Source organism: Taurulus bubalis, assembly GCF_910589615.1.
Source record: "Taurulus bubalis genome assembly, chromosome: 20".
Classification (NCBI taxonomy): Eukaryota; Metazoa; Chordata; class Actinopteri; order Perciformes; family Cottidae; genus Taurulus; species Taurulus bubalis.
The window spans coordinates 3508279-3535880 of record NC_136608.1 but is presented as its reverse complement, the minus strand read 5'-3'; the positions used below and the strand labels follow the sequence as shown (position 1 = coordinate 3535880).

Here is a 27602-nt window from a genome sequence, read left to right as displayed (position 1 = left end):
ATGGAGTCCTCCTCCGAGTCCCAGCAGGAGCCGGAGAAGACTTTGGTGAGTCGACACACTCGCATACATGCAGCCAGAGAGTCAACAACCTACTGTTTCTAAAACAATCGGGAATAAATCAACCATCATTATGGTGCTTTCAGATGGTAATATGTCCTAAGTGCTATATTTTTAAAGATTGAGTATTAAAGGTAAGAAAAAACACATGCACTGCACACAAAACTCATTCTGCAGGCTCCACATTAGATCAAGAAGTTATCCTAAATCCACCAAGCCTGCCTCATTGCCTCTTAGACGCTGATAATGGTCCCCAATAATTGGTGGTCTTCACTCCACCTCCAAGTATAGCCTGAAGTCAGAATGAGTTTCTGTTCCCAGCCGACCTCAGTGACAGGAGAACACTCTTTGAACCTTAATGATTAGCGTAAGGTGCTAATATTGCTAACGTGCCACAGGCTTGTCAGGCTCGCTTTGGCAGACACTGCACTTTCCTGTTAGTAATTAAACGTGTGTGTGTGTGTGTGTGTGGGTGTGTGTGTGTGTGTGTGTGTGTGTCAATAGATAGACAGCTTTATCTGCAGACTTTAAAATGTCACACAGAGGTGTGTTTATCTTGAAGCCCTGTTTTATAGTCCCGACTGATATCTTTAAAATGTAACTATTGGAGCCTTTCGTGTTCAGTTCAATGTTTGTCCAACACAAGAATGTTGGAAATCATTTCTTGTCAATGTTTAACCCAACAAGCAATTTGTTGTATTTTAGCGGAATACTGAAAGCAGCAGAAAGACAGAACTGAGTACACTTGAGTATCAGGTGTTTAATTAAGTTTAATTTTCTTTTTGTGTAGGTTGTTTGTTTGTTGTAGAGTACATTTAGTTACTGACTAAAATAGAGGTACAAACAAAGCGAGGAAACACTTTTGTCTTTGGCTAGATGAATCTCATTGAGCCTAAAAGAGAGGAAACGCACAACAAACTGTTCACACACAGCATCAGCATCAATCACAGACTTCTTTAAACAGGTCAAAGAAGAAATGTTTGAATTATATCCAATGTATTTACTTGTGAGAGTTAGCCAGGTGTGTTCTGGTGAATATAATACATTTATTATGCAACATGATCCTGTGTAGTTCTCTTCTTGTTGCTAGTGAGCACCAGCCTAGTTTTATTTATATATATATATATATATATATATATATATATATATATATGAAACAGTGTGATATTTATCTCCTGTAATGAAGAGCAAAGGACAACGATGAACTGCGTCATTGTTTTTCAAGTGGTGTGAGCAGCACTGGAGTACAGGAGATGACGGTGGATTGCATAGAGAAAAACAGAGTTCTTGTATCTTCAGTTGGCTCCATATTTACAAGATTGAACAACTTTGAGTCCCGTTATGCGTGCGGATAGCACGACAATGTAAAATGTAATGTTTTGTCAACATATTTATTTAAGTTAAAGGTGTTGTAGAGATGTCTGAAGAATGTTAAAGGTAGAATACAGACCGCTTGAGTTGGAGAAGAGCCCAAGTTTATCATCTGCTTAAAAAAAATGAATCGGGTTAAATGCAGAGAATAGTTTCCCCAAGGGGATTAATAAAGAATAATTTCTTCTTTCTTTCTTAATCAGTGAACCTTTTTTGATCCGCGACACACCAACAACCCACAAAGTTACAAAATGTCACATTGTAGCATAATACAGCATATATGGTAGGTCATTATTGCGCTACCTACTGGCATGGAAGAGTATTTATTACTAGGCCAGCCACTATAAAGCAGGCTCAGACGCTCAACACTGGCATATTATTTGCGGCAACTAAATAATATTTTTTCGGACCGATTAAGTGAAATTGGACATTTTCCCACGGCACACCTGACTATCTCTCACGGCACAGTGGTTGAAAATCACGGTCTTAATGGGTTATATTAATTTAAAGTAAACCAAGAAAAGTTATATTATTATAGATTATTATAAACAACTAGTCCTGCATTTGATTTTTTACCCTTCCGGTAGTTCTCGGTGTCAAAAAAAATGGACTGCTAAATGGACCTAGCAGGACGGGGTACCAGTGGCCCCTTCAGTCAGCAAGCACACACACACACACACACACACACACACACACACACACACACACACACACACACAGAGGCACATATATAGAGCACCACTCCACTCCTCTCCGCTCTCAGGAGTGTGATTCTGCCCTTTCATTTCACCTTCATCATAATCCTCAGTAGCCATTTTTGCAGCGAGCGGGAGGGCAATTATAATTGCAGATAACTCGGGTGATAACGGCTCTGGCCATCTCCCCCACGGGCCTCCGCAGACAATGACACACAATGGGATCGTATGGGAGCAGAGCTAAAAGCCCTTCCCTACTTCTTTGAGACTTGCTTGGGAGTGGGAGTGAGTTTTAATAACACTCGATGTCTGCTGGTAGTGCGAGCGAATTCCTCCCCCCGCCTTCTCCGGAGCCTGTTTCAGCGGCTGCGTAATCAGACTGCTGATGCATGACTTGATTTTAAAGCCACGTCGGTGTATTTACAGTGTCTTCTGAATGCTTTCTTTTTGATTGCAGTGAATTTGATGAATGTGTACCTCTCTGTGATTTTGCAATAAGCCTCCTTTGTGGCAAGGCAAGTTTATTCGTATAGAACAGGCGTCAGCAACCTTTCGTATCCAAAGAGCCATTTTGACCTTTTTCCACCAAAAAAAAATAGTCTGGAGCCGCAAAAATGATTTGATATCACAGCTTCTGAAGTTTTATATATAGTCATATTATATATACAAAAAACTATAGTTTGTTGTATTTATGAAATTATAGAACAAGAATACAGACATTTTTTTACATTGTATTGCTATTTTACCTGTTCATAACTATCAAACAAAAAATAGTCATGTGTCGGCTACATTAAGGTTAATTAAAAACACAACTATGCAGACCTTCAGGTCTATCTATATTTGTGGCTCATGTGGTAGAGTGTTTGCCCTGTAACTGCAAGGTAGCAGGTTATACCTGTCCTCTTCACTGAGTTTTACATTTTAAACGCATATCTTTTGCTACGTTTACACTGAGCGTCCTCCTCACTAGAGCACCGCAAACGGAGGACGGATCCGTTTTTACTAACGGACGCCTCACTGTCTCATGAGTAGGGATGGGTATCGTTTGGGTTTTTTCCGATACCGGTGCTAAACCGATACTGGTGCTAAACCGATACCGGTGCTAAACCGATACTTTTAAAACGATACCGGTGCCTGAACCAATACTTTTTTATTGCCAAGGCAATTTTTTTTCTTCAAATTGAACAATATTATTAACTGTTTAAAGTATACTATAGATATAAATAAATAAATAAGCACATACAAACACGCTTCAAACTACAGCTTCAAACCTTTTAACTTCAAACTATAAAAATATATATTTAAAAAAAGAACAGACACAAGCATCATGGCCTGATGGGACCGTGTGCAACAGAACTCAGACACTGTTGGATCCTAAAACTGCTGCTTTACTGGACTACACGTCATCATTAATATCAACTGGAGAGATTTGTTCCATCAAGCCGAGGACGGACGTTCAAAAGCTCGTGCTCGTGTCTCCAGCGATCTCTGTGTGCGCGCACTGTGTGTGTGTGTGTGTGAGCGCTGGAAGCCCCGCCCCCTCGAGCCCCGCTCTGCATGCAGGCAGACAGAGAGCAGGGCAGCGAGTGTGCTCTGATCCGCGCTATTTTAATAATCGTTTTTAACGTACGGGTACCGCGCTACCTTTTTAGTATCTATATACCGTGCAACTTTACAGAGTAGTGTAAAAAAAAAGTATTTAAATCGGCTCAGGCACCGGAAGGAAGCACCGAAATCTGCGTTGCTTTTCGGTCCGGTAGGTACCGGACGTACCCAACCCTACTCCTGAGCTGACACAGAACCCGCAGCAGTAGTGGAGTTTGGAGATGTGATCCACTTCCTGAAAGTAGATCTACTTTACTCAGTTTGCTGCAGCAGTTGAGGAATCGCTCTTCTGCACTCATCTGCGCGTGAGGGCGGGGCTCTGAGTCACGAGTAGCAGCTGCAGGAGCGAAGGCTTGACAGCGACGTGACGCACATTTTAGTGAAAGAAATATTTAAACATTTATTTTTATTTTCACTGACCCAATATCACCTAAAACTCCAAGATAAGAGGAATTCCCTTTAAAAGTTTTTCCACTGGGCAAAAAAAAAAAGTTTTCTATTTTTTTTTTTTTTTTTTTGTCAAAGCCTCAGGGAGCCGCAACAGACGGGCTAAAGAGCCGCATGCGGCTCCGGAGCCGCGGGTTGCCGACCCCTGGTATAGAACATTTAAACAACAAGGCGATTCAAAGTGCTTCACATAAAACCATTAAAAGCATCGAAACATAATGCAATCAGATGCAGTAGTTAGATGCATAAATGTATATCCTTGTGGTGTCTCCGGGCCGTTGCGTTATCACTCGATCACACATTATGGGCTCCCGCAGTACCGGGACGGTGTGAGACTTGGGCTTTGGGACGTATTGTCCTGCTGTTTGCTATAAAAGAAGAAGAAGGGCCCGTCGGTTGAGAGGATGCTCCCAACACGAGATGAAAGGCCCCGGGAAGCACGCCAGGTGTCTGGCGCTCTGACATCCTCACAGTCAGGAGACGCTTCAGGAAAGGTTTCAGGCAGCCGGCCTTCCTGTTTCAAACACCCGCCACCATTCAGTCTGCTGTCATTTGCATTGTACATACTATAAAGAAAGAGCCGGTGACCTGCTGTTCAGAACAGACAGACACGAGGCACTCCAACAATGGGTTTGGGGAAGCTTAGAGGTAAGGACACAGGATCTGTGACTAGGAGGATTTGAGCAGCTGAATGAGGAAATAAAGGCGTTCATCCTCGGTGGCGGTTGAATTGCCCCTTGGCAAGGCTCATCTCCACCATTTGTTCCAGAGCTGCTTTACAGTTGCCAACAGTACACGACTAGTTGTGCTGGGAAGCTCCTCGCTATGAATGCATTGTTGAGAAGTCCCTTTCATAAATGTTTTAATGTAGTCATTGCAATCCTCTCAGGAGCAACGTGGGGACCATTCCCATCGGATGCAACTACAACACACGCCACCAACCAGTTGATGCAAACGTAATTAGACTCATAATACGTCCAGGAGGTTCACGATCGAGCCTTCATAGACCAGAATTGTCTTTATGAATAAAGAAACGTGTGTGCATCTCTTCTTGTTTACTGCTCATAAAGGCCGATGTTGACAGTCTGGAGGCCAAGAAAATCGACAAATGGTTTAACCCCCTTCCTAATAGACTCTTTTAATGCGTGTCAATGCCCAACACGGCTCAATAAATCATCAGCATGAAAATCTAAACCAATATGAATGATTTCTGAGGATAACCTCTGGTTTCCACCTGGCGCCACGTTCCAACCGCAAGTTTGCTTCCGTCTTCCTCGCGGCTACAGAGAGTATTTCAGAAGCTTAGTAGTTAAATTGTCTCTTTTTGGTCTGTTTTAATTGTGTTGATTGTTGTTATTTCCTGCTTTGTTGTGCTGCAGCCTACAGACAAAGTTAATGCCGCTAAAAATCTGTTCTAAAACTTTGGTCCAGATCTCAATTGCCATGAGATTTGGTCAAGACATTAATGGTCCAATGACAATTAATGCTCTCCACTGTGTTGATCCAATTACTTTTCACCAAACTCCTCCAGCAGGTCAAAAGCTCCACCGAAACATATCTCAACTTTTGCGTGATCACGCGGCATGAAATTTGCTAAAGATATGCGTGGTTCCTCTGGATGCCTTCCAATGACTTTTTACTTTTCCTCTAGCGCCACCCTGAGGTTTATGTTTTTGGCGAGGAGTTAATTGTCTGCTATTGGATGGATAGTAGTAACTGGATTTGTAGTTTTTTGCACTTTTTTTGCACTTTTTTTCAACTTGTCTAGAGCACCTAAGAAAAGTAGTCACCCCCCCTTGGAGGTGTTCATATTTTGTTATTGCATTGAGGCATCCTGGTATCTGTTCCTCTGCTGCAATACACATCTTTAAATAAACAACAATGTCCCAGAAATGCAAGACCCAATGCCAATAGTGCCCATTTTGATGCATCACTTGATGGATCCGGATCCTGCCGTTAAAGGAACACGGTCTTAACTGGAGACACCCAGGGCCACAGACTGTGACAGCAATACGCTCCAGAGGGCTGCAAGTAGCCAGTGGTGAAAATTGGCTTCAGCTCTTCGGGAGTGAGAAACCGAGGCTGCTTTAGCTTCTGCACATCAGTAGCGGGACCCAGGGTGCTGTTGACAGAACCGAGCTGACGGCACGGGCTGATGAGACGCATTCTCACCACTAAAGTAAAGCTTATTCTCCACGGCTCAAGCTTGGCCTCAGACGAAAGTCTGGAAATATACAGGAACGACAAGAAAGTCTCGACAAAGTGAACATTAGACGATGTGGGGGAGGTTGCAGGTTTATTTTTTTATTTTTAAGGATTTAACCAAGTGCTGTGGAGAACCTTGAGTGTCTCCTGCTAAGATTTGCTCAGTCCTTCCCTGACAGAAAAGTCGAGGCGGTGGGTGGGTTATTGATTTGGAGGCAGCAGTCAAGGCAGTATGGATTTATTAGCATGGGGAATGAAAAAGGCAGGCAGCATGTAGCATCACACAGATTGGCTTATTGGTAGACACACTCTCTGTGTGTGTCTGTGTGTGTCTGTGTGTGTCTGTGTGTGTGTGTGTGTTCCCTTAAAGTGTTGCTTTTTAATATAGGGTCTTTTTGGATTTGTTTGAATCCCTTTCAGCTCTGTTTTGGTTCTCTGGTGTGAATCGATCCGGGCACACATGAACACACACATGCACACATCCCTCTTGGAGTTTGGCCCGAGGAGGGTAATATAGTGTGTGTCAGCTCACTGGCTGCAATTGTGATGAAGTATGTCTTCTGCCGGCTTCAATGCTGGGAAGAGGGAGGGGTGGCAGCCATCCTCGAAATCATGTGTGGCATCGAGTAATATGCGTGTCCTCTTTTTCAAGTGTATCCTCCTGTAGCTATATGCACAGGTACCTTATAGTCCTATGTCAAGTAGTACCCACTGTATACAATGTCATATATTATAGGAGCTGTAGAATTTTATTTTATATACATTTTTGGGGGTTATGTTTCCTCCCAATAATGGAGGAAAAATGCAGCAGTTCAGTTCTCTGACCATGAATATGATATTATACTGTGGAATATGCCAGACATTAAATGTATGTCTTGGTGATATGGTAAAACATTAAAACAAAGTTAATGTCAATGTATTTTAAAATATGAATATCAAAATTCCCAATTAGTAAAGTAGAAATCTGAATCGTTTGAGCGGCAAAACAAATGAGAGAATACGTTGATAAAGCCGTTGGTCCTTTTAGTCACAAGATTGTCGGTTTGATACCCGGCTTCCACTGTGTGTATATGTGGGTGTGTGTGTGTATATATATATATATATATATATATATATATATATATATATATATATATATATATATATATATATATATATATATATATATATATAATATAGTCCTACCCAACGCTTAGGATGGGTTAAATGCAGAAGTTGATGAAAAGTTTCCCTGGCACAGTTTTGGCAAAGTAAACAGTATTTGTCTGTTTTATGTCCAATTATAAGTAGTCTCGCACCATTTCAGGCTTCCTTAACAGGACTTTAACTCGCCCAAGCAAGGCTATGTTAGACCAGCATCTTGTTTCCCTATACTTGACGTGGCTGTGAGACGCCATAGCAGTCTAGAATAGGGGGGGTTTTGAGCCACTAAATAAGTGCCCTTTGAAATCAATTTTACAAGGTTCTGCGCCTTTAAAAATAACTGAATTGCAGCTATTCTCAAGAAAATGAAGAATGCAGCACCAAATTACTGAGTTTTTTTTTTTTTTTTACTCCTGCCACAATCACTACCTTAAATGGGTGCTTTGTTATTTCTTCCTCTTTGAAAAAACGCTGTCAAAGTCCCAGACTGAATCACACTCAGCAGGGGTTTCCTGCCAGCAGCCGAACTCCTTAGTCTAATTAAAATGGCCAGTGTTAAATTGCAAATGAGCTTTACATTTCCAAATGTGATTGATGCAGTTTGTTTGATTTTGACTATTTTTAGTCGTCTAAAGGAAGTTTTGGTGACTGTTTGCCGTCTGGAAGCAGTGCCAGGAACAGGCCTTTTTTTGGTCAAGATGCAAACGATAGATTTCTTCTCTTGGATTGTGTGTGTTGATGAGCAGGTCTCTCTGTTGCTGGTATCTCATGCTCTACCAGCACAAGCACGAGGACTGCACACGCATGCCCTAAGCATTTGGGTAACATGCAGAGTATACAGTATTAATTCAGGTAACATGCAGAGTGTACAGTATTCACTATAGTGACATGCAGAGGATAAAATATTCACTTGAGTAACATGCAGAGTATACAGTATTAATTTAATTAACATGCAGAGTATACAGTCTCCATACATAGGTTTTCACACTATCTTAAGTTGTTTACTGCCACCAACTGAGTTATCACCTTCTAAATCTTGACATTTTGGTGAGAACCACAGCAGGCTGCAGCCACGGTATACCATTATATTAGAGCCATTAAACCACATGTCCGTTTTGTCCTAATTACAGAGTACCGACAAAAATGTTCTCTTGTGCAAAGTCAACGCAGCGGACCTCGGCTTCACCTTGCCTGAGGACTCCACATGTGTGTGTTGATGACATGGGAACCATTTGGCTGAATCTTGTTTTGCAGATCCTTTACACTCCCGTGGTGTGCTACCTTGACAAACGACCTTTGGTTTAGGCATCTACAGTCGCGACTCTTCAGCATATGTTCAATTACACGTGGCTTTAAAGGCCCTCCAGGAAGCAGGTTAATGGAAACTGTAGTGCATTAAAGCTTGCATTATTGGGCCCATAATGAGGTCCCAGGGCGGCTGCGTCCTCCTTCGGGGTGATTTTCCACGATGGCCCGGGAGATTGGGCCACTCGCTTGGTTTATGGGCGCAGAAGGGCCTCAGTAAACAAGAGCATGAGGAAGAGCCGTGTGGTTAGCTCGAGGGCGGCTTCTACACTAGATCCTCATTGTGGCTTTCAGTTGAGCCCTTTAAAAAAAAGCAGCGACAGCCCACTTCCTTGTTGTTTCCCGGGTTCGTGTGTCAGATGATGTTTGTCTGACAAACACGTGTAAAAGAGTTGCATTGTACGTCGGAAACGCATGATGGGAGGTTCGTAGAGAGAGGAGTAGATGAAGGAATCGGTCAGATTGGCGGGGAGATAGCAAGAGGGAAGAGAGTAGGACAATTACTCGTAGGAGGAGGAGAAGAAAAGAGGAAAGGGAACTCATCAGAGAAAGAGAGAGAGAGGGGCTCGAGTTCTCTTGTATGCTCGTTCTCTCTGCCTTGTCTCCTCCCTTCAGTGTTTAGCGTGTGGGAGAGACGGGGCTGAGCTCAGTGGCTTGTCGTTCCATGGTTTAGTCGGACCGAGAAGCTGTGGCGGCGACAAGCTCACCTCCCCGGGCCGACCGGACACACGGTACGCATTTCCTCTCTTCCTTTCAAGCGAGTTTCAACACCGTCAAGCGTCACAAGGAGGAACGGGAGTGGGCGGGTTGGACTGCATGTGAGGCCGAGTTGAAGTTGGTCATACTGTGTGTACAGTCGCATTTGAAGGATTTGTTCCAATGAAGATGTTGTTTCAGACTTGTTGCCATAAAAGGTTAGCTTCTGAACTTCTGCCATGCCACACTTTGCTCAAGGGCTTCATGGATAGCTAACGCAGATCATGCTGCTCCCATTAGCGTGGTGGAGAGAGTTACTTGGCCCAGTGCTCTCTTTCAGATGGATCCTTGACTGTGTCTGCAGGTCTATAGCCGATCTATGGCCCTAATCAAGGCTAACGGCCGAGAGTTGAGAGGGGAGGTTGGTTTCTGGTTGCTCGTAACAGAGGATGGAGGAAAAAGACAATGCATTATAGAAACGCGATAGCTACTCAATGCAGCACTTCTCTAGGAGTCCCATCAAGAGCCCAGTGAGGCTTTCAAGTACAGCAAACAAAATGCCAATCAGGATTCAGAATTGCTACCTAGATGTGTGACCGTGTGTGTGGCTCATTGGAATGAGGGCAAATTAACACCAACCTGTTTTTGGCCCTTTCCTCGAAAATTGCATACCCAAAATAAAAAGGGTGTATCTCTGCAACCAATAGGGCTATTTGAATAATGTGGGTGTTATAATAAAAGGTACACATGTGAGATTTTGTTCAGATGTGTAAATATCAGTCTATATGTTACTGGTTAAGAGTAAATGAAGATGACACACCGAAAATGTTTTAAAGGTTTCAGGTCCGCCTAGAAACAAAATCACTTTCAGGATGATTATCTCTTTGAAATGATGCAGCTGTAAGGTCCAACTCTAACCCAAATCACAACACAATATGTGAACTTCCTCTCTGCAAAGGTTGACTTTGATAAAGTAAACAGAGCAAAGTAAGAGAGGGTTTAGTACAGAGAACATTCAGGCGAGGTCTCCAAAATTTGCATTGGGGCACATCTGTGACATTTGAATTGTTCATTGTACCAAACCATATATTTCACTTGTATATTACTTATGGTGTTCAATACATCCAAATACAGCAGTTTTGGGCTTTTTGTCATCAAACAAGCTATGATTTACAGTTTTATATAACATCCGATCAGCCCCATAGAGGGGATTGTTTTTTTTAACCAATTACCCATTGCTGGGATGCAGTTGCGCAACAACAGATTTCCAGGAACTGTTGTAAATTTTGTATCTTTTTTTTTTTGCCCACAAAAGAGGCTCTGCGGGAATCAGCACAGGAGGGCAGGCAGCTGGGCCGGAGACAGTGTAATCAGACTGATAGTGCCGGCCGAGGCCTGTCTTCATTTACTCTGCACAGCTGCCGCAGTCCGGGGTTTTGCCTCCTTCCTAGGACAGGGAATCGCTTTAGAACAATGAAGTGATATTCCACAGTGAGCTTAAGGGAGCGTTTTCAATTCAGAGCACCAACACACTTAAATGTAATCACCTGAAGGAAATCTGGTCATCAGATTGAATTGCCACTTTGCTTGTTGTCGTTATTCTGATATTGTGTTCATGCTGCTGTTTTCAGTGGTGGAACAAGTGTTAAAAAGAAGCAAAACCATAAGGATTTAAAATCCTACTCAAGTTAAGTACTTAAGTATAGGCAATAAAGGTATTACATGTATGTGGTATGCTATTGGATTGTTATTAGTGATGCATTATTTATAGTAAGCAACTGTCTTTGGCAGCTCCTTCCAGCTCTGTGTGTCGAACCCTGATAAATATCCACGCTGTTGTTAACTCAAGCTCTTAAAAGTGTAACTATAATCCAGTTTGAACCACCTGCTGGACACTCCTGCTATCCAGCTGTGATCAGCCAGATGTTCCATTTCCTCTCTGTTGAGCCGTGTCCCGGTGGCTCACAGCTGAGACTGGTAGATACTAATATTATGAAGAGTAACATAGTATTATTCTGTAGTAGCACCAGGGTTTATACGGTCATGGAAAACCTCAAAGTCATGGCATTTTAAAATGGTTATTTCCAGGCCTGGAAAAGTTTTGGAAAAGTCATGTAAATGTGTTATATTCATGTGTTCATGTCGTTCATTTACGCTGAGTTTGATATGATTAATATGCTTTTCAAAGAAAGACGCTCAAAATATAACCAGGCATACGCGCTCATTGTTATTTTAAATACTACATTTACTCACTTTTTCATGTTTACACCGAGATTTCACAAAATGTTTGGTCATGGAAATTTGGTTTAAAGTCATGAAAACCCACTGGTCACAATGCGTATGAACCCTGTAGTACTATACCTAGCCTGATTCCTCCATCACAACCATTATGAATCTTTAATATTGTGGCCATCCTCCCTTTTGAGAACATGTAACAGTGATGAAACTGAGACTCTCCATGTGAGGCCCATGGACCCACCCGGCGACCCCCACCGCTGAAACGCTGCTCCAGTCTAATGAAATGCTGTCTGCACCCCGTGAGGTCGAATGTCCCCCTCTCCTGTTCCTCCCTCATGAAAGATAAAACCATGGACAATATTGTTCAAACGACTGTCGACCCGACACCCAACAGGCTTCTTTTATTTGTATTTGTTCTATCTATTTGCTTCCCAGTCGCCTCTTCATCAGGTTTTATGATATCAACGGAGAGAGAGGATGAAAAACATAAAGATGGTGGGATTTCTCTGCTTTGCTCCAGTGTCAGAAACAGGCCCTGCTGCTGACAATTATCTCTTTATAGATTTCCTGTCTGGCCATACAAGGCTTCAGATTTCCTCTCCGTCCCCCTCCACCCATATCTGGAGAAGAAGTTAAATAAACCGAATACATGTTATATTTAAAACCACTTTCAGAGCCATTAACTGTAAAGTATTTACATTATAAAAAAGGGGTGAAGTTATTCCCTTTATTCTTCAATGTTACAAACAAAAGGATGCTTCATACGAGTGTCCATTCATGACGCCAAGTAAGCAAATGATGAGATGTCGTGAAAAAATAAGTATTGAAAGAAGAGAGAAAGAAAAGCACCGTACTCCACACCAATGCCACTGGTTGTTTATTTATACTGTCTGCTAGGAGGACACGTTCCACACATACACACTAGTTTACACGGACAAGTCAGCACTGAGCTCACACTTCAATATTTCCTTGCTATAAATCAGGCTCAGAAAGTATTTTCTGGATTATCCCATACCAACTAACTGTCTGCAGGCGAGTTTGTGTCTATGGAGGCTTGTGTGTTTTCACCACCTGCCTGTGAAGCAGGCGACACAGACGTTTGAATGCATGCAGCACTTAAAGACTTGCAGGCTGCTCCTTCTGATAGAGTGTAACTCCTACCTGTCCGCCTTGTGTTCATGAAGGACTAGTGTTGACGACCTTGGCTCAGGCCTTCCTCTGGACACTGTGGACCACGTGATCGGATGTTTTATCGATGGTGCGTGTTGAAGTCCAGTCCAGCTGTAAATCAGCCACCATATGGGCGTCTCCCACAATCTGTGTCTCCATACAGTCGCCCCGCGCTGACAGATGTGTCAGTTCTTTGATGGATGAAGCCGTTTCTCACTCAGCTCGTGCTGCAGAGGACGCCGCGTTTGGGAGTCGGCGGAGTGCACTGTCATGGTGGTTTGGCAAGGCACAAATGACACAGAAAGTTTTGCTTTGCACAGATGTGTTTTTACCGTGACAATTTGTTATGTTGCTTCTTTCCCCCCTAATGAATACATAAAAAAAAATGCATTCTATGACTTTTGCTCATCTGTGACAATCCAGAAGCTGTTTGTTACGATTTAAAATGCATGGCTGTGTGTTTGTCGTCAGTCACTTTAAGTTCAGATCTTAGAATAATCGTGTGTCATTGGTCAGAAGAGCTTGAATGGTTCCTCACTAATCAGGAATATTGCCTTTTTCCTAGAATTGTGACTTTTGCTTTCAATCGGTCGTTACCTGAACTCGGGTCAGTTTAATTCTGACGTGTGCTGAAGGTTACTCAGAGGATCTGAACGCCTCCCCTGTGACCACAAGCTCCTTCCTGCCTGGTCTTGACGTCAGGAGTTTACAGTTAATGTTTATCTTCATGCAGGAAATAAAGGCGGACATTCTCTCGTGATACTGATTTAGATTCTACCTCTTCGCCTGCCACGATAAACCCTTTTGTCGTGGCAGGCGGAAAAAAAAAAAATATATCGTCCCAAATGCTATAGACAATGTCGGTTTCATTAAGGACCATTTTATGCCCCTGACTTAATGGCATAGTAATGCAAGCACACCCTCTAACATCATATGAGAAGTCTGGACTAGTCCTTTCCGTGTTGTTGATCTCTATTGGGACATCAGGAGAGGAGAGCTTGTGTCAGGTTGCTTAAGTAAACACAGAGAATGAAACGAGATAGAAGATGCCATCATGTGCTGTGGCTTTCCTGGAAACGACAAAAATATATAGCTGCTTTTTATTCGGCAGTATGAAGTTTATGTTGTTTATAAGATAGGTTTTGGTAGAGATTACACGTTCCAGGTGTTTTTATTAGACTGATTACAATTCATTTTTCTTTACGAGGGAAACGTTCTGGAGAATGTGAACACACTTTGAAGCTCTTGGAAATAGTCTTATCTTTGTATGTAAACCTTAAATCCCAGTAATAAGATTCACCGATGACGGCGCTCTCCGCTCGGCTTTGTAAATGCTGCTGATTAAACCGGCTGCTGTTTTAAATGTCATCATAGTGTGTTGTAGGCGGGACACTTTCCTTTTACTACTCATTCAACATCAATAGCTACACAACAGCAATGCATCGTTTAGCATTAACATTTAAAAAACATTAAAATACTGCTTGAAAAATGATATTTATTATAACCCGGGGTGGATCATTAGACCATGACCTTCTCAGTCACCACATGTGAAGGGTCTCTTGTTAGACCGCTCCCCCTACCACCACCATCAAAAACCCAGTCAGCAAACTAATGAAATGAAGCAACACTTGTCTTTGTTGCTTAAAATACAAAGGACAGTCCGTTGAGTATTAGATTGGTCTAGCATTAATGTTTTGCCTTTATGTCAACATATTTTGATTCAAAGCTGAATAAATGGCAAAAGGTGCCCTTCAGATATAGAAAAACAAACAAAACAAAAAATCTGTTGTCATCTCTGTTTTCCTTGCTACTAAAAAAGAAACTGGGTCAGAAATGTGCTGCTGCGAGTGATGTTTAAACATTACGTAATATGTCATGGCATTTTATCCAGCGTAAGCACTTCATCCTTCCAGGGGAGAGAGAGCGTGCGGCGTTAAAGGCAGCGTTAGGAGGAGATGAGGGTCATTTCTGTGACACAGTGTGTGTGTATATATATATATATATATATATATATATATATATATATATATATATATATATATATATATATATATATATATATATATATATATATATATATATATGGTCATTTTCGTAGTAATTACTCCATGCAGTTGAACTCTGATACATCTTGAGTTACCATGCTGAACTTGTTTCGGTGGGATGCAATGTAGAGAACTTATGTGCAAGTGTGGGAATGCATGTGTGAATAAATGAAGATGCTAGAGGACAATACACGGTGGAGGTTCACAGGGTTCACACTCATCCTGGAAAACCTGGAAAACAGTTCACCAATTTTCCAGTCAAAGTCTAAAGTCTTAGACAAACTTGTGATGTCCTTGTAAAGGATTTCAACGTTCTTCTATTTACCCTTAGCTGAGAAGTCGTGCTACGACGCCATCGATCTATCAGAGCTCTTCTAAACAGAAAGCGTTCCATCTGAACGGCCTACGCTGTGTTCAGGGTCGTATCAACGACAAGATGTTCTTAGTTATGTCCCAGAAACGGTGGTTGATTAGCATGTTTGGTCTAGATGCTGAAGTTGACGTGCTTGCTAGCTTTTTTTTTGCCTGCAAAGGTTTACGGTTTGTGATTCCACTCTGGCCAGGAGCAATGGTTTCAATTGTGTATTGGGCATTACTTCAGAGAGTTGTGTAAGCTGGGGGTCAAAACTATGAATGGGAGCCCAAAACAGCGGATAGATACTGGCTATTGGCAGCTCACTGTGGGCGATTAGTCTCGTTAAAGTTACATTACTGGTAAAGGTGCTAAAGTATGGCGTGCTAGTGGATAATCAGTTGATAATCCCAGCAGCTAACTAACTTTGAACCGTACATGTGAGGGCATGTAAATCCGACTTCCGCAGAAAGGAACATATTAGTGAATGGTGCCGCTATTGGAGGCGTTTGTACACGTAAAAATACTCCAAAGAAAACAGTAAAACCTCCCAAGAGGCCCACAAAATCGGCTTCTCTCAAAATGAGGAGAAAACCCTCGTGTTTTGCACCATTACTCCCTGCTCTGTTTTTGCTTTATGTGCCTGCCTCAGACAAAACTTGAGATATTTCAGTATTAGTTCAGAGCATCTCCTCCACCGCCCTTGGATGTCATGTCATTGACACAGCAGGCTGTCGGCTTTGGTCTGAAAGATAAAAGGCGAAATATCACCGTGTCTTAAATTGTTTTCCCTCTCGACAACCAAACTACCTTCAGCTAATGATGCCATTGTTCTGTTTTCTTTTCTTTTCATCTCTGGTAATCCAGGGACGGTTGTCTGACATGCATGCAGGCATACGTAAGCTCTTACAACATTCAAGCCAGTTGCTCAAACCAAATCTGGGTATAAATGCTGTGAAACTAGCCCTGAGGTAGCGAGGCGATGCCACGATTGCACGATTTATGTGAATGCAGCTGCACCCAAGGTCGAATTATGAGCCAAACAGTATATCTCTATTATGTTTTGTCCTTCGCGGCAGAACAGCAGACTACTTTGGGATCTAAATGTGCGAGTCGTCACCGTGACGTCTGTTTGCTTTGAGTCATATCATCTGATTTTGCCTTTTAAGCCCAGCGGGCTGCACACCGTCCTGTCGTGCAGCAGGAGCTGCCACGTCTTGTTTTCTGAAACATTGATTGCTTCACTCTAAGACCTGATGTTTGGTTTACGCTCAAATGACAAACAGGGTCATCAAAGTCCATCTGCTGTCTCATAAAAGAATGTGGTTGTATTGGGCGGCTCAGGGTAGATGTACTGGAAAGTCATCTGGATTTTGTTCAAACAAACGCTATGATTGTCAGCTGCCATCTTTCCCAGTGTTTAATCAGACCTTTTGTGTGAGAACGCTTTTTTTGTTTTTGGAAGAGCCTTTTAAAATGATTGATGCATTTATATGTATTTTTTGTCTTACATGTACATATATATTCCAGAAAAGAAGATTTTGTCTCCTAGAAAAATAAACTCTTTGGCAAACAAAGGTTTATGATACTTACACACTGTGTTTGGCAAGATGATCTTCACAAATGGACAATAAACAATACTATAAACTAACTGTAAACTGGTCATATGACTTCACATCTCCACCACCAAGCTAAAGGCGGACCAGTCGCCATACTGTAGGTTTTGTAGTCCTACAAAGTATTTTATGTCGTAGAACAAAACGTTTGAATCTCGTAAGACATTATTTCAGGCATCTCACCAAAACATTATTGACAAGAAACCCATTGAGGGGCTGGGAAGAGCAAACATTTTGACTAATTTCTGGGTTTTAGGACTCATTCCTGCAGCACTTATCTTGACAAACGTTTGTTAGTTGCCATATTAATGCTTTGATTTGTGGAAGAGCAATTTTTCAAACTTCTTCAGAAATGTCCTGCCACAAAAAAAGTGTATTTAACAGATTTGATCCTATCGTGGCGAATGAAAACATCCCGAATCTCCCATCCCTGAACTGTATAAAAACTGCAACTCAAAACAGTTGTTCTTGTTCGACCCCCTGTCTGGACTTAACCCACAGTGTTGAATATCCTGCCTTCCTTCCCCAGGCCCCTGACACCAGTTTCATCGATCTGGCTCTCGCCTTCAATTCCATAACTCAAGAATCCCGTATCGCTTCTCTGTGAACTGAGCCCCTTAAACCAAAATAAAAGCAGCTTGGGAGAAAGATATCGACCACTCCCTCTTTCTTGCTCCAGCAGGTGCTCGTCCTCTAAGTGTGCCCGTCTATCATCGGAGTCAACCCCAACTGCAAGCTTAGATTCATCCTGGAGAGATGTATTTCAACACTTTCTCAGACACATTTGAACACAGCCTATTGCTCTGGCTCCTTCTATAGGTGATCATTATTATTGAGATGGAAGGAAGCTGCCACACCCACACATTCTCAATCGCTCGAGCACATAATATCTTGCCTGAAGCTTGAGAAAATTGGCTTTCAGAGCCCTATGTGGTATGAGTATGCGGTGTCACTGACCTCCTACACTTGACTCTTTCACACAGCGATTCTATTATGAGAGGAAGTTCTAGGTTTGTTCCTGTCGAAGAACATGACCTGTCATTATGAAAACCTTTACATTGTGCAATACCTCTTTGTTGAAAATCTATAAAAAGAAACTGTACTATACAAAATGAGCTATTTTTCCCCGGACATGTCTACGTATTGAATGAGTCAACCTTGAACTAGAAAGAACCCCTTTGATTGGCCCGCCATGCAGTTAGACGTCACCCACCAGCCTCCGCAGAGCTGGATTGTCAATGTATAGTCAAGAAAGCTTTTTAAACGCTAATACAGGCCTGCCACACATGTCGTGATCCAGCTGTGTCTCATTACACTGTACCAGTAAAACTCCTCTGAGGCTGCTTTGTCACAGTTTATTTATTTTCTTTCTTGACACTTTGAGATTATTCATAGCCGCTCATTTTGTCTCTCCGTCAATCTCCTCCCACACTCTGAGTAATTAATCGGCCCTAATCATCAGGTATACATAGTTTAAAGTCTGTCAGATGAAGAAGTTGGCAACAATTGCCGTGAGTTTATCTTTTTTTTTTTTTGTGGAACCAAACAGGAAAGCTGTGATCATGGACGGCAGAATGATCATACTGGAAAAGCGGAAGATTGTTGGTTTGAAGACCTGTCCAGGAATCCTCCCATCCTCCGCTAACCTCCGTGCCCTCGTGACCGTAGGCCAGAGGGAGTGGCCAACTTTCCCACCGCAAGGATATTGAGCTGAGCCAAGATTAAATTAGAAAACCACTCTGTTGATGCCTCTCCCACAAAGCCTTGTTAATCGACCTCTGACGCGCAGTGAGAGTTGCCTAATCCGTTCGCCTTATTGTTGTAAGCAGCTCTCGGTATTGTTTATCCTCTCAGACAGTGGCTCTAAGGTTCCGAACCAATCAGGACTTAGCATTTTGCTTTCTCCTTCCTGATTAACTGAGAAATATCCAATCAGTGGCATTGTTCTCTTTGTCTTTCTCCTTGCTGACCTACCTGTGGTTGGGTTTTGTCTCACTGTGGATTAGGGAAATCCGCCGTTGTTTCAGGTATGACTGTGACGTCAGTTTTCCACGCGACCCACGGCCGCCGCACGCATTCATGCTAACGTTACAATTAACTTTCATGAACTGATAGCCCACTGTGAAAGGCTTAAAGTTCAAAGACAAAACCGCACTGCTTTATGGTCTTTTTGTTGTTGTGATAGACGGACATTCGTGGTTCCCAGATGATGTATCCCAATGACTTTGGTGAAGCTGACATTTGTGGCTTAAATATCTCAAGACGTGTTCAATGGATTGTAACGAAATGTTCTACACAAATTCAAGCTTTTTTGGGGATGAATTGTAATAACTTATTAATTCACTTTTTTTTTTAACCAAAGTGCTGCATAATTTATGACTTTCTCATCAGCCTCAGCGGCACTGTTTGTTAATGAGCAAGTGTTAGCATGCTAGCACGCTAAACACGGTAAACATTGTCGCTGCTACTGTACCAGGGCGCCAATCTGTCTCCTCTTGTATTACCCATCATTACCTCTGCCATTGGCTCGATCTGTTGTCTGTTTTGTGTTACGTTGTGTCCTCCGTTGATATTTTCGGTTGAACTAATGTCTGTTCTTTTGTTTTCTGTCTCTTGTCTCCTCTTTTTATTATTTGTTGTCGTCGTCCTGTTTGGCTGCGGCGTCTCCTCCTGCTCCCTTTGCTGATGCTGCCACTGCCAACATCTGGTCAACAACATCTGGTGAACAACATGCCCTCCCTTCCCCTCCTTTCATCTTTATCCAAAATCTCTTTATTTAAATCTCCATCCCTCTCGTACTTTTCTCTTTCGGTCCCCACCCTTTCCCCCTCCAGCAGCATGCAGAGCCGAGAGAGCACCATGCCAGCTCCGGTAAGCCAGCGATCTTTCAGAGGAAGGGCTGAGGGTCAGTGCGGCTATTTAGGGGGTAGATAACACGTACGGGTAGTGTGTGGTTATTTAAGGAAGGGAAAGAGCGAATATACATGCACCCATTGTACACAATCTCCTTTTGACAAACGCTCTTTTAAATGTGTTTATTTTTCCATGATTTTTGTGTACTTAAACTGGTCCCGGGCTCCTAACAGTTGTCTTGATTGCTCTGCCAGCACTTAAGTTGATCCAACCTCATTAATAAACCATTAACTGCAGATTGTCATGTCGTGCAGTCTCTTTGACATTAACTTAGCCCTGGGCTTTCTTTATACGTGCAGATTTTTCAAGTAGTATAAATCTGTCCGTCTGTTGAACGGCTGCCTCCTTTAAAAAAATTTAAAAAAGCACCCATTTCCTTTTATTCCACTTTCTTACTGCTTGGTTTCTCACTGCTGTTGTGGAGATTCAAAGCCTTTTAACCAACCAGGATTATGTGAGCAGTGCATTTCGGTCAAGCGTGTTTTCATGGGAAATTTTGTCTCCCATAATAATCAGTAACTTGTGGGAAGATTGTGGAGTAGCTCAGCTAATTCAAACATATATATATATATATTATTTCATGATTTCATTATACACACAGTGTATCTGTCATTCCAATAGTCGGGTATGGAAAAGCCAAGAAGTTCCACATCAGAAACAGGGCTTTATATGGAGTGCTGTTAGGAGCTACCGTGTAACCAGATCATGCAGCGTCTCTCTCTCTTTAAGCAGAGATAGAACTTGTGTTTTCATTTCATATATTTGTTTTTGGTCTCCTGCCAAAACCACAATGAGCTCCCGAGGAACAGCTAGTCTGCTCCCTTCATTAGCACCAGGTAAACAACGCTCACGAAGCGCCTCTTTCCAATCTTACGAAACAGATGAAAACCACAGTTGCATACGATATCAAATTGCCTAGCAGATGCCCCACAAGAGGGCTGTCTGTAGAAGTTCTCTGATGTAAGTAAGACGGCAACATGTCTGATCTCTCCTCTCATCTCTCGCCTCCCACCCTCTCCCATCCCTCCCTCTGTAGCTGTAGCCGCCGTAGTCTGCAGTGATGACGCCGTCCTTCTGACACCAGGCAGGATGAGCCAGCGCCAGGTGAAGGAGCGGGACAAGGAGAGGGAGAAGGAGAAGGAGGCGGGCCTCCAGACGCCCAACAGGGAGCAGGTCGCCAGCCCCTCCAGCCTCAGCCCGGGGGTCAGCTACAGCCACGGTGAGGAGGCCCGCTTTCAAATGCCCGGCTTAAACTTGTCTTTTGGGGCAGCTTTGGTTTGTGCGGCATTACACTGAGCTCCATGGATTATTTTTAGATGAAAACATACTCGCAGCTTTAACACCTTTTTCTTTTTACGACATCATTTAATACATAAATGACCTCTTGAACTCTTTTAAGCTTTTTATTACCTGAATTCGCGCCACATTCTAATTCAGGAAGATAAAAAATAGCTTATTTCAAAGAAGAAAAACAGCAATACTTTTCTAACTCACAAAATAATGTCCATGGTTTTTACTTTGCCAACACTTCCTGTATAGGTTTCATAGTGAAGTGAAACTATTGAACAACTTTTGTCTTCCTTGAAATGAAACGCGAAGCTCATAAGTTATAAAACATGCACACGTTCTACCAGCGGTTCAGAGTCAGAGATCCCTCCCTCTTCGGCGACGTCTTCCTCACGTGACAGATCATTTGCAATGGGATGTCCAACGTTTCATAAAAACCCCGTCACAGTTTCTGGTGATACTAAGTCTGTGTGATGAGCCTGAAGGAGACAGCCGTCAGGGTTGTGTTTAGCCTGTACCTTTCCCAGACACTCCTGGTGGAGAAACAATGACTCACGATACGGTACGCTTAACCAACACAATCATATATATTTTTGATATCTAAACGGATTTAGATAAATAACAATGTGTTTTTTCTTTTTTAAAGAAGAAAACATTCAATGAAACAATGTTTTTTTCCACATAGAAGAGGGAGGAAGTGGGGAACGGGCCAGTTCCCTCCCACTTTACTCCCTTGGCCCGGTGTGGCTGTGGGATCACACGATCATCACATGGTCTCTAGTTGGATACGCAGTAGATCCTTGAGGGTCATTATATCCGCTGTGTACGCCCTACAAGCCAAAACAAGGGGGCACTTAAACTCCAGACCAGGTTAGACTCTCGTCGTTGCTCTATATAGAGCCGTAGACCGTGGAGCTCTGTCGTTGGAAAAGATTATCAGAATCTGTCTGTACGGCTGTAAATCCCCTCATTTGGTTTTATTGACAGCTCAGTCGGACTGCTGGGCTTCATGCTAACTGTAGAAATCAGCTCCAGGGTAGAGATCCGGCCAGGCTCTTACGTCACCCCCTCATCTCATCAGGCTGCTTGGACCTCGTTCTTGTGCTGCGGCGCCCTCTGGTGGATTCTCTGCTGGGGTTGGTGTGCTGCAAGATTTTGATAGACGTTTTCTCAGTAGCTGTTTAGGTTCATTTAGTCAGCTTTCTTTCTTTTCTTCTTTTGATGAAAATGAGATTAAATCTATCACACTGTCCATCCAGGGAGAGGGATCCTCCTCTGTTGCTCTCCCTGAGGTGTCTTCCCTTTTTTTTCCTGTGAAAGGTTTTTTTTTTTTGGGGGGGGGGAGTTTTTCCTGAACTGATGCTAGTGTCCCCAGCACAGAGGATGTCGTATGTGTATAGACTGTAAAGCCCTCAAATATGTGATTTTGGGCTCTACAAAATCAATGGAATTTAATTTTGTTTATTTATGACAGCTTGGCAAAATTGGGAAATAGAAAATATAATGCTCGAGCTGTTTGAGCTCACGTAGGTTGCTCCCTAAGCACTGCTCCCTTTGCATGAATACATTTGCGGTAACAGCTCAGGTTTCTTTTTTCTTTTCACAGAGCTGTAAACCTCACGTCCAACCACAAGAGGGAGTGAGCATAACACAGGAATACATACACAGCCCTCTGTTTTTACCTCCGAGCAACACATAACACACATGATACTGTGTGTGTGTGTGTGTGTGTGTGTGTGTGTGTGTGTGTGTGTGTGTGTGTGTGTGTGTGCAACAATATCAATCATTCACAAAAGCTTCTTCTTTTTAACCGTTGCCCGGCTGCTGTCATTGTTGTCTATCCATTTATCCAGAGTGAGGCTTCATGCACGTCACACAAACATAGTAGATGACGTCCCGCTTTGTGCAGCTTTGTCCTGCATCTGTTCGTACACCATATTAGTATAATGAAAGAAGAGTCTCACTGAGCGCGTGCAGCAGCAGGTGAGGTGGTTTTCGTCGGCGAAACAGCATGGACGCCTTTTCCCTCTTTCTTCTGATCCTCAACTCCCTGCAGCACAAAATGTGTATCCATGGCAACGGATTTCACTCCTACTAGCCTTAGATCCTGCGTCAAAGTGATGACTTAATTTGTTTTTTGTTGTCTTTTCTCTCTCTCTTCCCCCCTGAGGCTGCAGTCATAATGCTTCTCTCTTCATTTGAACCGCATCACAAGGTGGTGACCGATGCTGCACAGGAAACAGCAGGCGTGGTTTCTAGAGGATAATTGTCCCAATTTCTGTTGGAACATAATCACATTTGATTGTCCCAGAGTGAGTGAAGGGCCTCCTCTGACTGGCCAGTGTGCTATATTTATACACGAGTACATCACTCTGTAAAACCCTCTTGTTTACTTTACATGGGGGTTTGGCCAGTAATCAAATCCTCGACGACGTCATGGTGAATCACAACGTTCTACTAATTGGGTTTCCTAACCAAATAAAACCCGCTTTCACATCTCCAGACACTTTTAAATTAAATTACTGGCAAAGGTGGGAAGTAATCCGATCAATATCTCGTCGTGTGTTAATGCACCAGATGGGAGTACATTACCTGAATGACTTGTGCTTGTGGAGCGTTGCAGCTCCTTCAGGGTCATGTTGGGTCTCTCTGATTGATGCCCACATTGAAGGGTCCGTGGGCATTTGTCAATTGTAATGCGACACGTGAAATGCGAAGAGACGTTTGAAGGCCCTGTGTGTCCAGGAAAGTCATGAACGCATCTCTGGTAAACATAAAGATTTAAAGTAATGATTTTGTGGATTCTTTGTGGAGAAACCTCTCAATCAATTGGTCCACAAAACCATATGCGAAATCAATATGCTTTTAAAAGAAAGACGCTCAAAATATAAGCAGGCATACATACAGGCATCTATATACATGTTTATTCTTTTAATCAAACTATTGTCTCATCAGGCATGAAAATCCCTCACCTTTCGGCGAAATTCGCCATTTTGAAACCAAAATAGGTGACCTACGTGGATCGTGTAGATCCGAAGAGTTTTTGTTTTTTTTGGGGGGGGGGGGGGGGGGTCAACTGTCTGCCGTTTCTGAGATTGGAGTGGGACACGGAAAAAAAACTGAGGTCGTGATCATCTTCGCAATAGAAGATCTTTGACTGTCGAGTCTTGGCCAATCAGCGTTAAGATGTCTACAGCGGCTTCATTCCCCTCCCACCAGTTTTTTAATGGCAAGCTAGTCATCTTGCTAGCACGTTAGCTAACGTTGTTGGAGAGACAGCGAGTGAGATTACTGGCAGCGGAGAGTCCGTGGCCGCGTGTGGCGTCAGACAGGAGAGCGACGACTCAGCGGCGGCTCAGTTCTACCTACCGACACCTGACTACATATAAGGAGAGGACAATGGAGATTTTATCCAACTTTTATTTTAATAAAAAAAAACGAAATAAATTTCCTCCGTAGGGTGGCCGGGCTCCTGTTTATATTTAAGGGTCTAAGATCTACGTGTAGGAAAAAGTGTATCCTCTAGTTAATTATAGTCCATAGAGTTATGCGGTTGTAATCACTGTCACACAGAGAGAGGTGTGCATGAAATTCGCCGTTTTGAAACCAAAATAGGTAACCGACGTGAATCGTGTAGATTCGATGAGAATTTTTTTGTCGGGGGGTATTTATATTCAGTGAACTGCGAACAGGTGCGCGTGCCAGAAGGGAGCGTGAGTGCATTGAAATATTAACGCAAAGGACCTTGCATCACCAGTGCAGACCACCATCAGAAGCATCTGGCAGTGCTCAGCAGGCCAAGAAACAGACTGCTGAAGAAGAGAAAAGGGCAAAACAGCGAAAGCGGGCGATGGAGACACTGGTGGTTCAGGCAAAGAAGAAAAAATAATCTGGTTCTGAGAGAATTACGAACTGTAAATTGTTATCTTTGCCAATACAATGTATTACAATCTGAATTACATTGTATTGGCTGTCAATCATGATGGAAGAGTAGACAAGTTAAGTTACAGCATGTCCACCATCTCTTGTGGGGGTTATGCATTAAGCCATTTGTGGTGCCCTTACCATATTGTGCCTCATATACTGTACATGTTAGACCCAGTGACAGGCTGGCATGAAATGGCTTGCATAATACTTAGTAAGGAGGCCATAATAATTTTTGACTCATGCCTGAAGTTACGTTTCTCCAGCTCTCCCCAGGTTGGCAAACAAAGCATCTCAAAATGCATCAGATTGATACTTTAAAATATGGAATATTTACATTTTTCTTACGGGGGAGCATGCCCCTGGACCCTGAACTATGATCATTATGGGTTTTAATTTAACCCCCTCCCCCCGGGCACCTCTCACCTTTTTCACCCCTGACCCGTTTTCATGCCTGCTCATTCATTTGAGTCATTTAATGTTTACTGTATGCTTTGTAGTCTCATTGTTAGTTTAAATACTACATTTACTCACTTTTAACTGTTTACACCCAGATTTCACAAAATGTTTGGTCATGGAAATTTGGTTTAAAGTCATGGAAAAGTCTTGGAAATCCACTGGTCAGAAAGTATATGAACCCTGTATGTGTGTTATTAGACTCAGAATTTATTTAGTTGAGGAGCGCCATTGGATATTATCGCCCAGACCCAGTTTCCATATTTCGGCGCAGTCCAATATGAAAACTCATCACAGATATATCGCACATAAAGATAATGTTGTACATGTCACCCGATAAGTAACAAGAGAGCAAAGTATGCTTTTCAACTCTTTTCAACGCACATATATTGGTCACAACTCTTTAAATATTTTTTTTGCCGAATCAATTATCATTGACCTAAAAAATGCAATATTGTTTGGAGTCTTTGTCGCATCCCCGCGTTCACACAGACTATCTCTGGTGTTTGTGGTCTGGCTGCAAAGTGAGCCCTTCTTTTCCATTATGACTCACTGAGAACCAAAAATAAACCCAGGAGGTTGTTTGACAAGGCTCCCTCAATCCGCTTTGGAGCTTGTGCTCGCTTTGACCGCCTTTCACTGACTGGCCCGTCGTCCTTCCAGGTAAAACGGGAGAGTCCACCTGTGCTGGAGAGCGAGGCAGCGGCGGCTCGGAGGGGGAGTAAAGACGATAAGACAGTGAGAGAACTGAGGAAAAAGTCGTAAAAAAACAAAGAAAGGAAGAATGTAATTGAACGAAATTGAGTTGACCGGAGAAGCGAGAGAGCAGGTGGGGTCAGCGTTGGATTTAAGATCAGCCTCGGGGATTACGCCCTGTCAGACGGAGTTAACCACATCAGAGGGGGCTGGGCTCATCCAGACTCAGCCGCTGCCAATCCCGTGTTCCTTCTCCCGCTCACTCTCCAATGAGCGGCTGAGCCCCGGGAGGCCTGAGCGCTAAGAGGCACAAGGCTCCACAGCCGAGACGCTCTCCGGAGATAAGGAAAGAGTCCGCGGAAACACAGGAGGACGGGACGAAGCCATGGAGGACATCCCGGCCTCGGGGGCTGAGCTCTGCGCGGACGGCCGAAGCCTCGCCTGGACCGACATGATTTGGACGCTTGGGGTCCTGTCAACACTTGAGCGCTGTGAACTTTTCTTTAATTTTTAGCCCGAAGGAAAGCGAGGTACGGTGTGCAGTAGTGTCGTTGGCGCTTGACGTCTGTGTTCTAGCTGCTCACTCGGTACCGTATGTGTGCATTGTCTGTGTGAGGTGGCTCTCGTGTGGACAGAAAGATCACACCGTGGTGAAATGGCGTTTACTGACCCGTAAAGACCCGTGATCCCGCTATTCTTCAAAGTGATTGGCTGTTTGAGTAGGAGGACAGGACTCCAGCAGGAGATACCTGTAGGCTCATGTTCAAAAAGCCTCTTTGTTGGGAAGCTAATCCCAGGCTTTAGAGGGTTCCCGTCTCGCATTTATGTAAGACTAGATACACTATGTCTGTTTGCATGTGACCCACTGGCTGCATGCTGTCGAATGGACTGTGTCCTAGTTTGTCTGCATTGTAGTCATGGTTTTTAATGGTTTCTCATGGTTTTTAATGGTTTTTCATGGTTTCTCATGATCTCCTTCAAAAAATGTCTCGTGATTTGTACATCCACTTGGACTCTAGGGTGTCCTGATGCGGATGTTTAGCATGTTTTTACCATGTTTGCCATCTTAGTTGAGCTTGGTAGCGTGGTAAGATGTGCTAATTAGCGCTCAACAAATAGGACAGCTGAGGCTGATGGGAATCTCATTAGTTTTCCAGGTATTCCGTCAGGTTTTATGGAAAATGTACGATTCTGAACTGATTAAAAGTCAGAGGATCATGAATCGTGTGTCCTAAATGTTGTGATCCATCCAATAGATGTCAAGACAATTCACTCGAAACCACAAACTCAAGTTGGCAATCGAGAATCATTAGGATCCATCTTCTGGACACCATGGAGGTCTGTATTAAATGCATGGCAATCCATCTAACAGTTGATCAAG

At 43.0% G+C, this 27602-nt stretch overlaps 1 protein-coding gene across 1 annotated transcript in view; it reads left to right on the top strand.

Annotated features, from left to right (window-relative positions):
• Positions 1–27602, top strand: part of osbpl8 (oxysterol binding protein-like 8) — a gene marked incomplete at both ends in the record, with an annotated part of 51925 nt that continues 24323 nt past the window's right edge. The window contains 3 exons of the mRNA XM_079236222.1: positions 1–45; positions 19780–19816; positions 20901–21077. Of these exons, the coding sequence (XP_079092348.1) occupies positions 1–45; positions 19780–19816; positions 20901–21077 (259 nt within the window). The remainder of the gene's footprint in view (positions 46–19779; positions 19817–20900; positions 21078–27602) is intronic.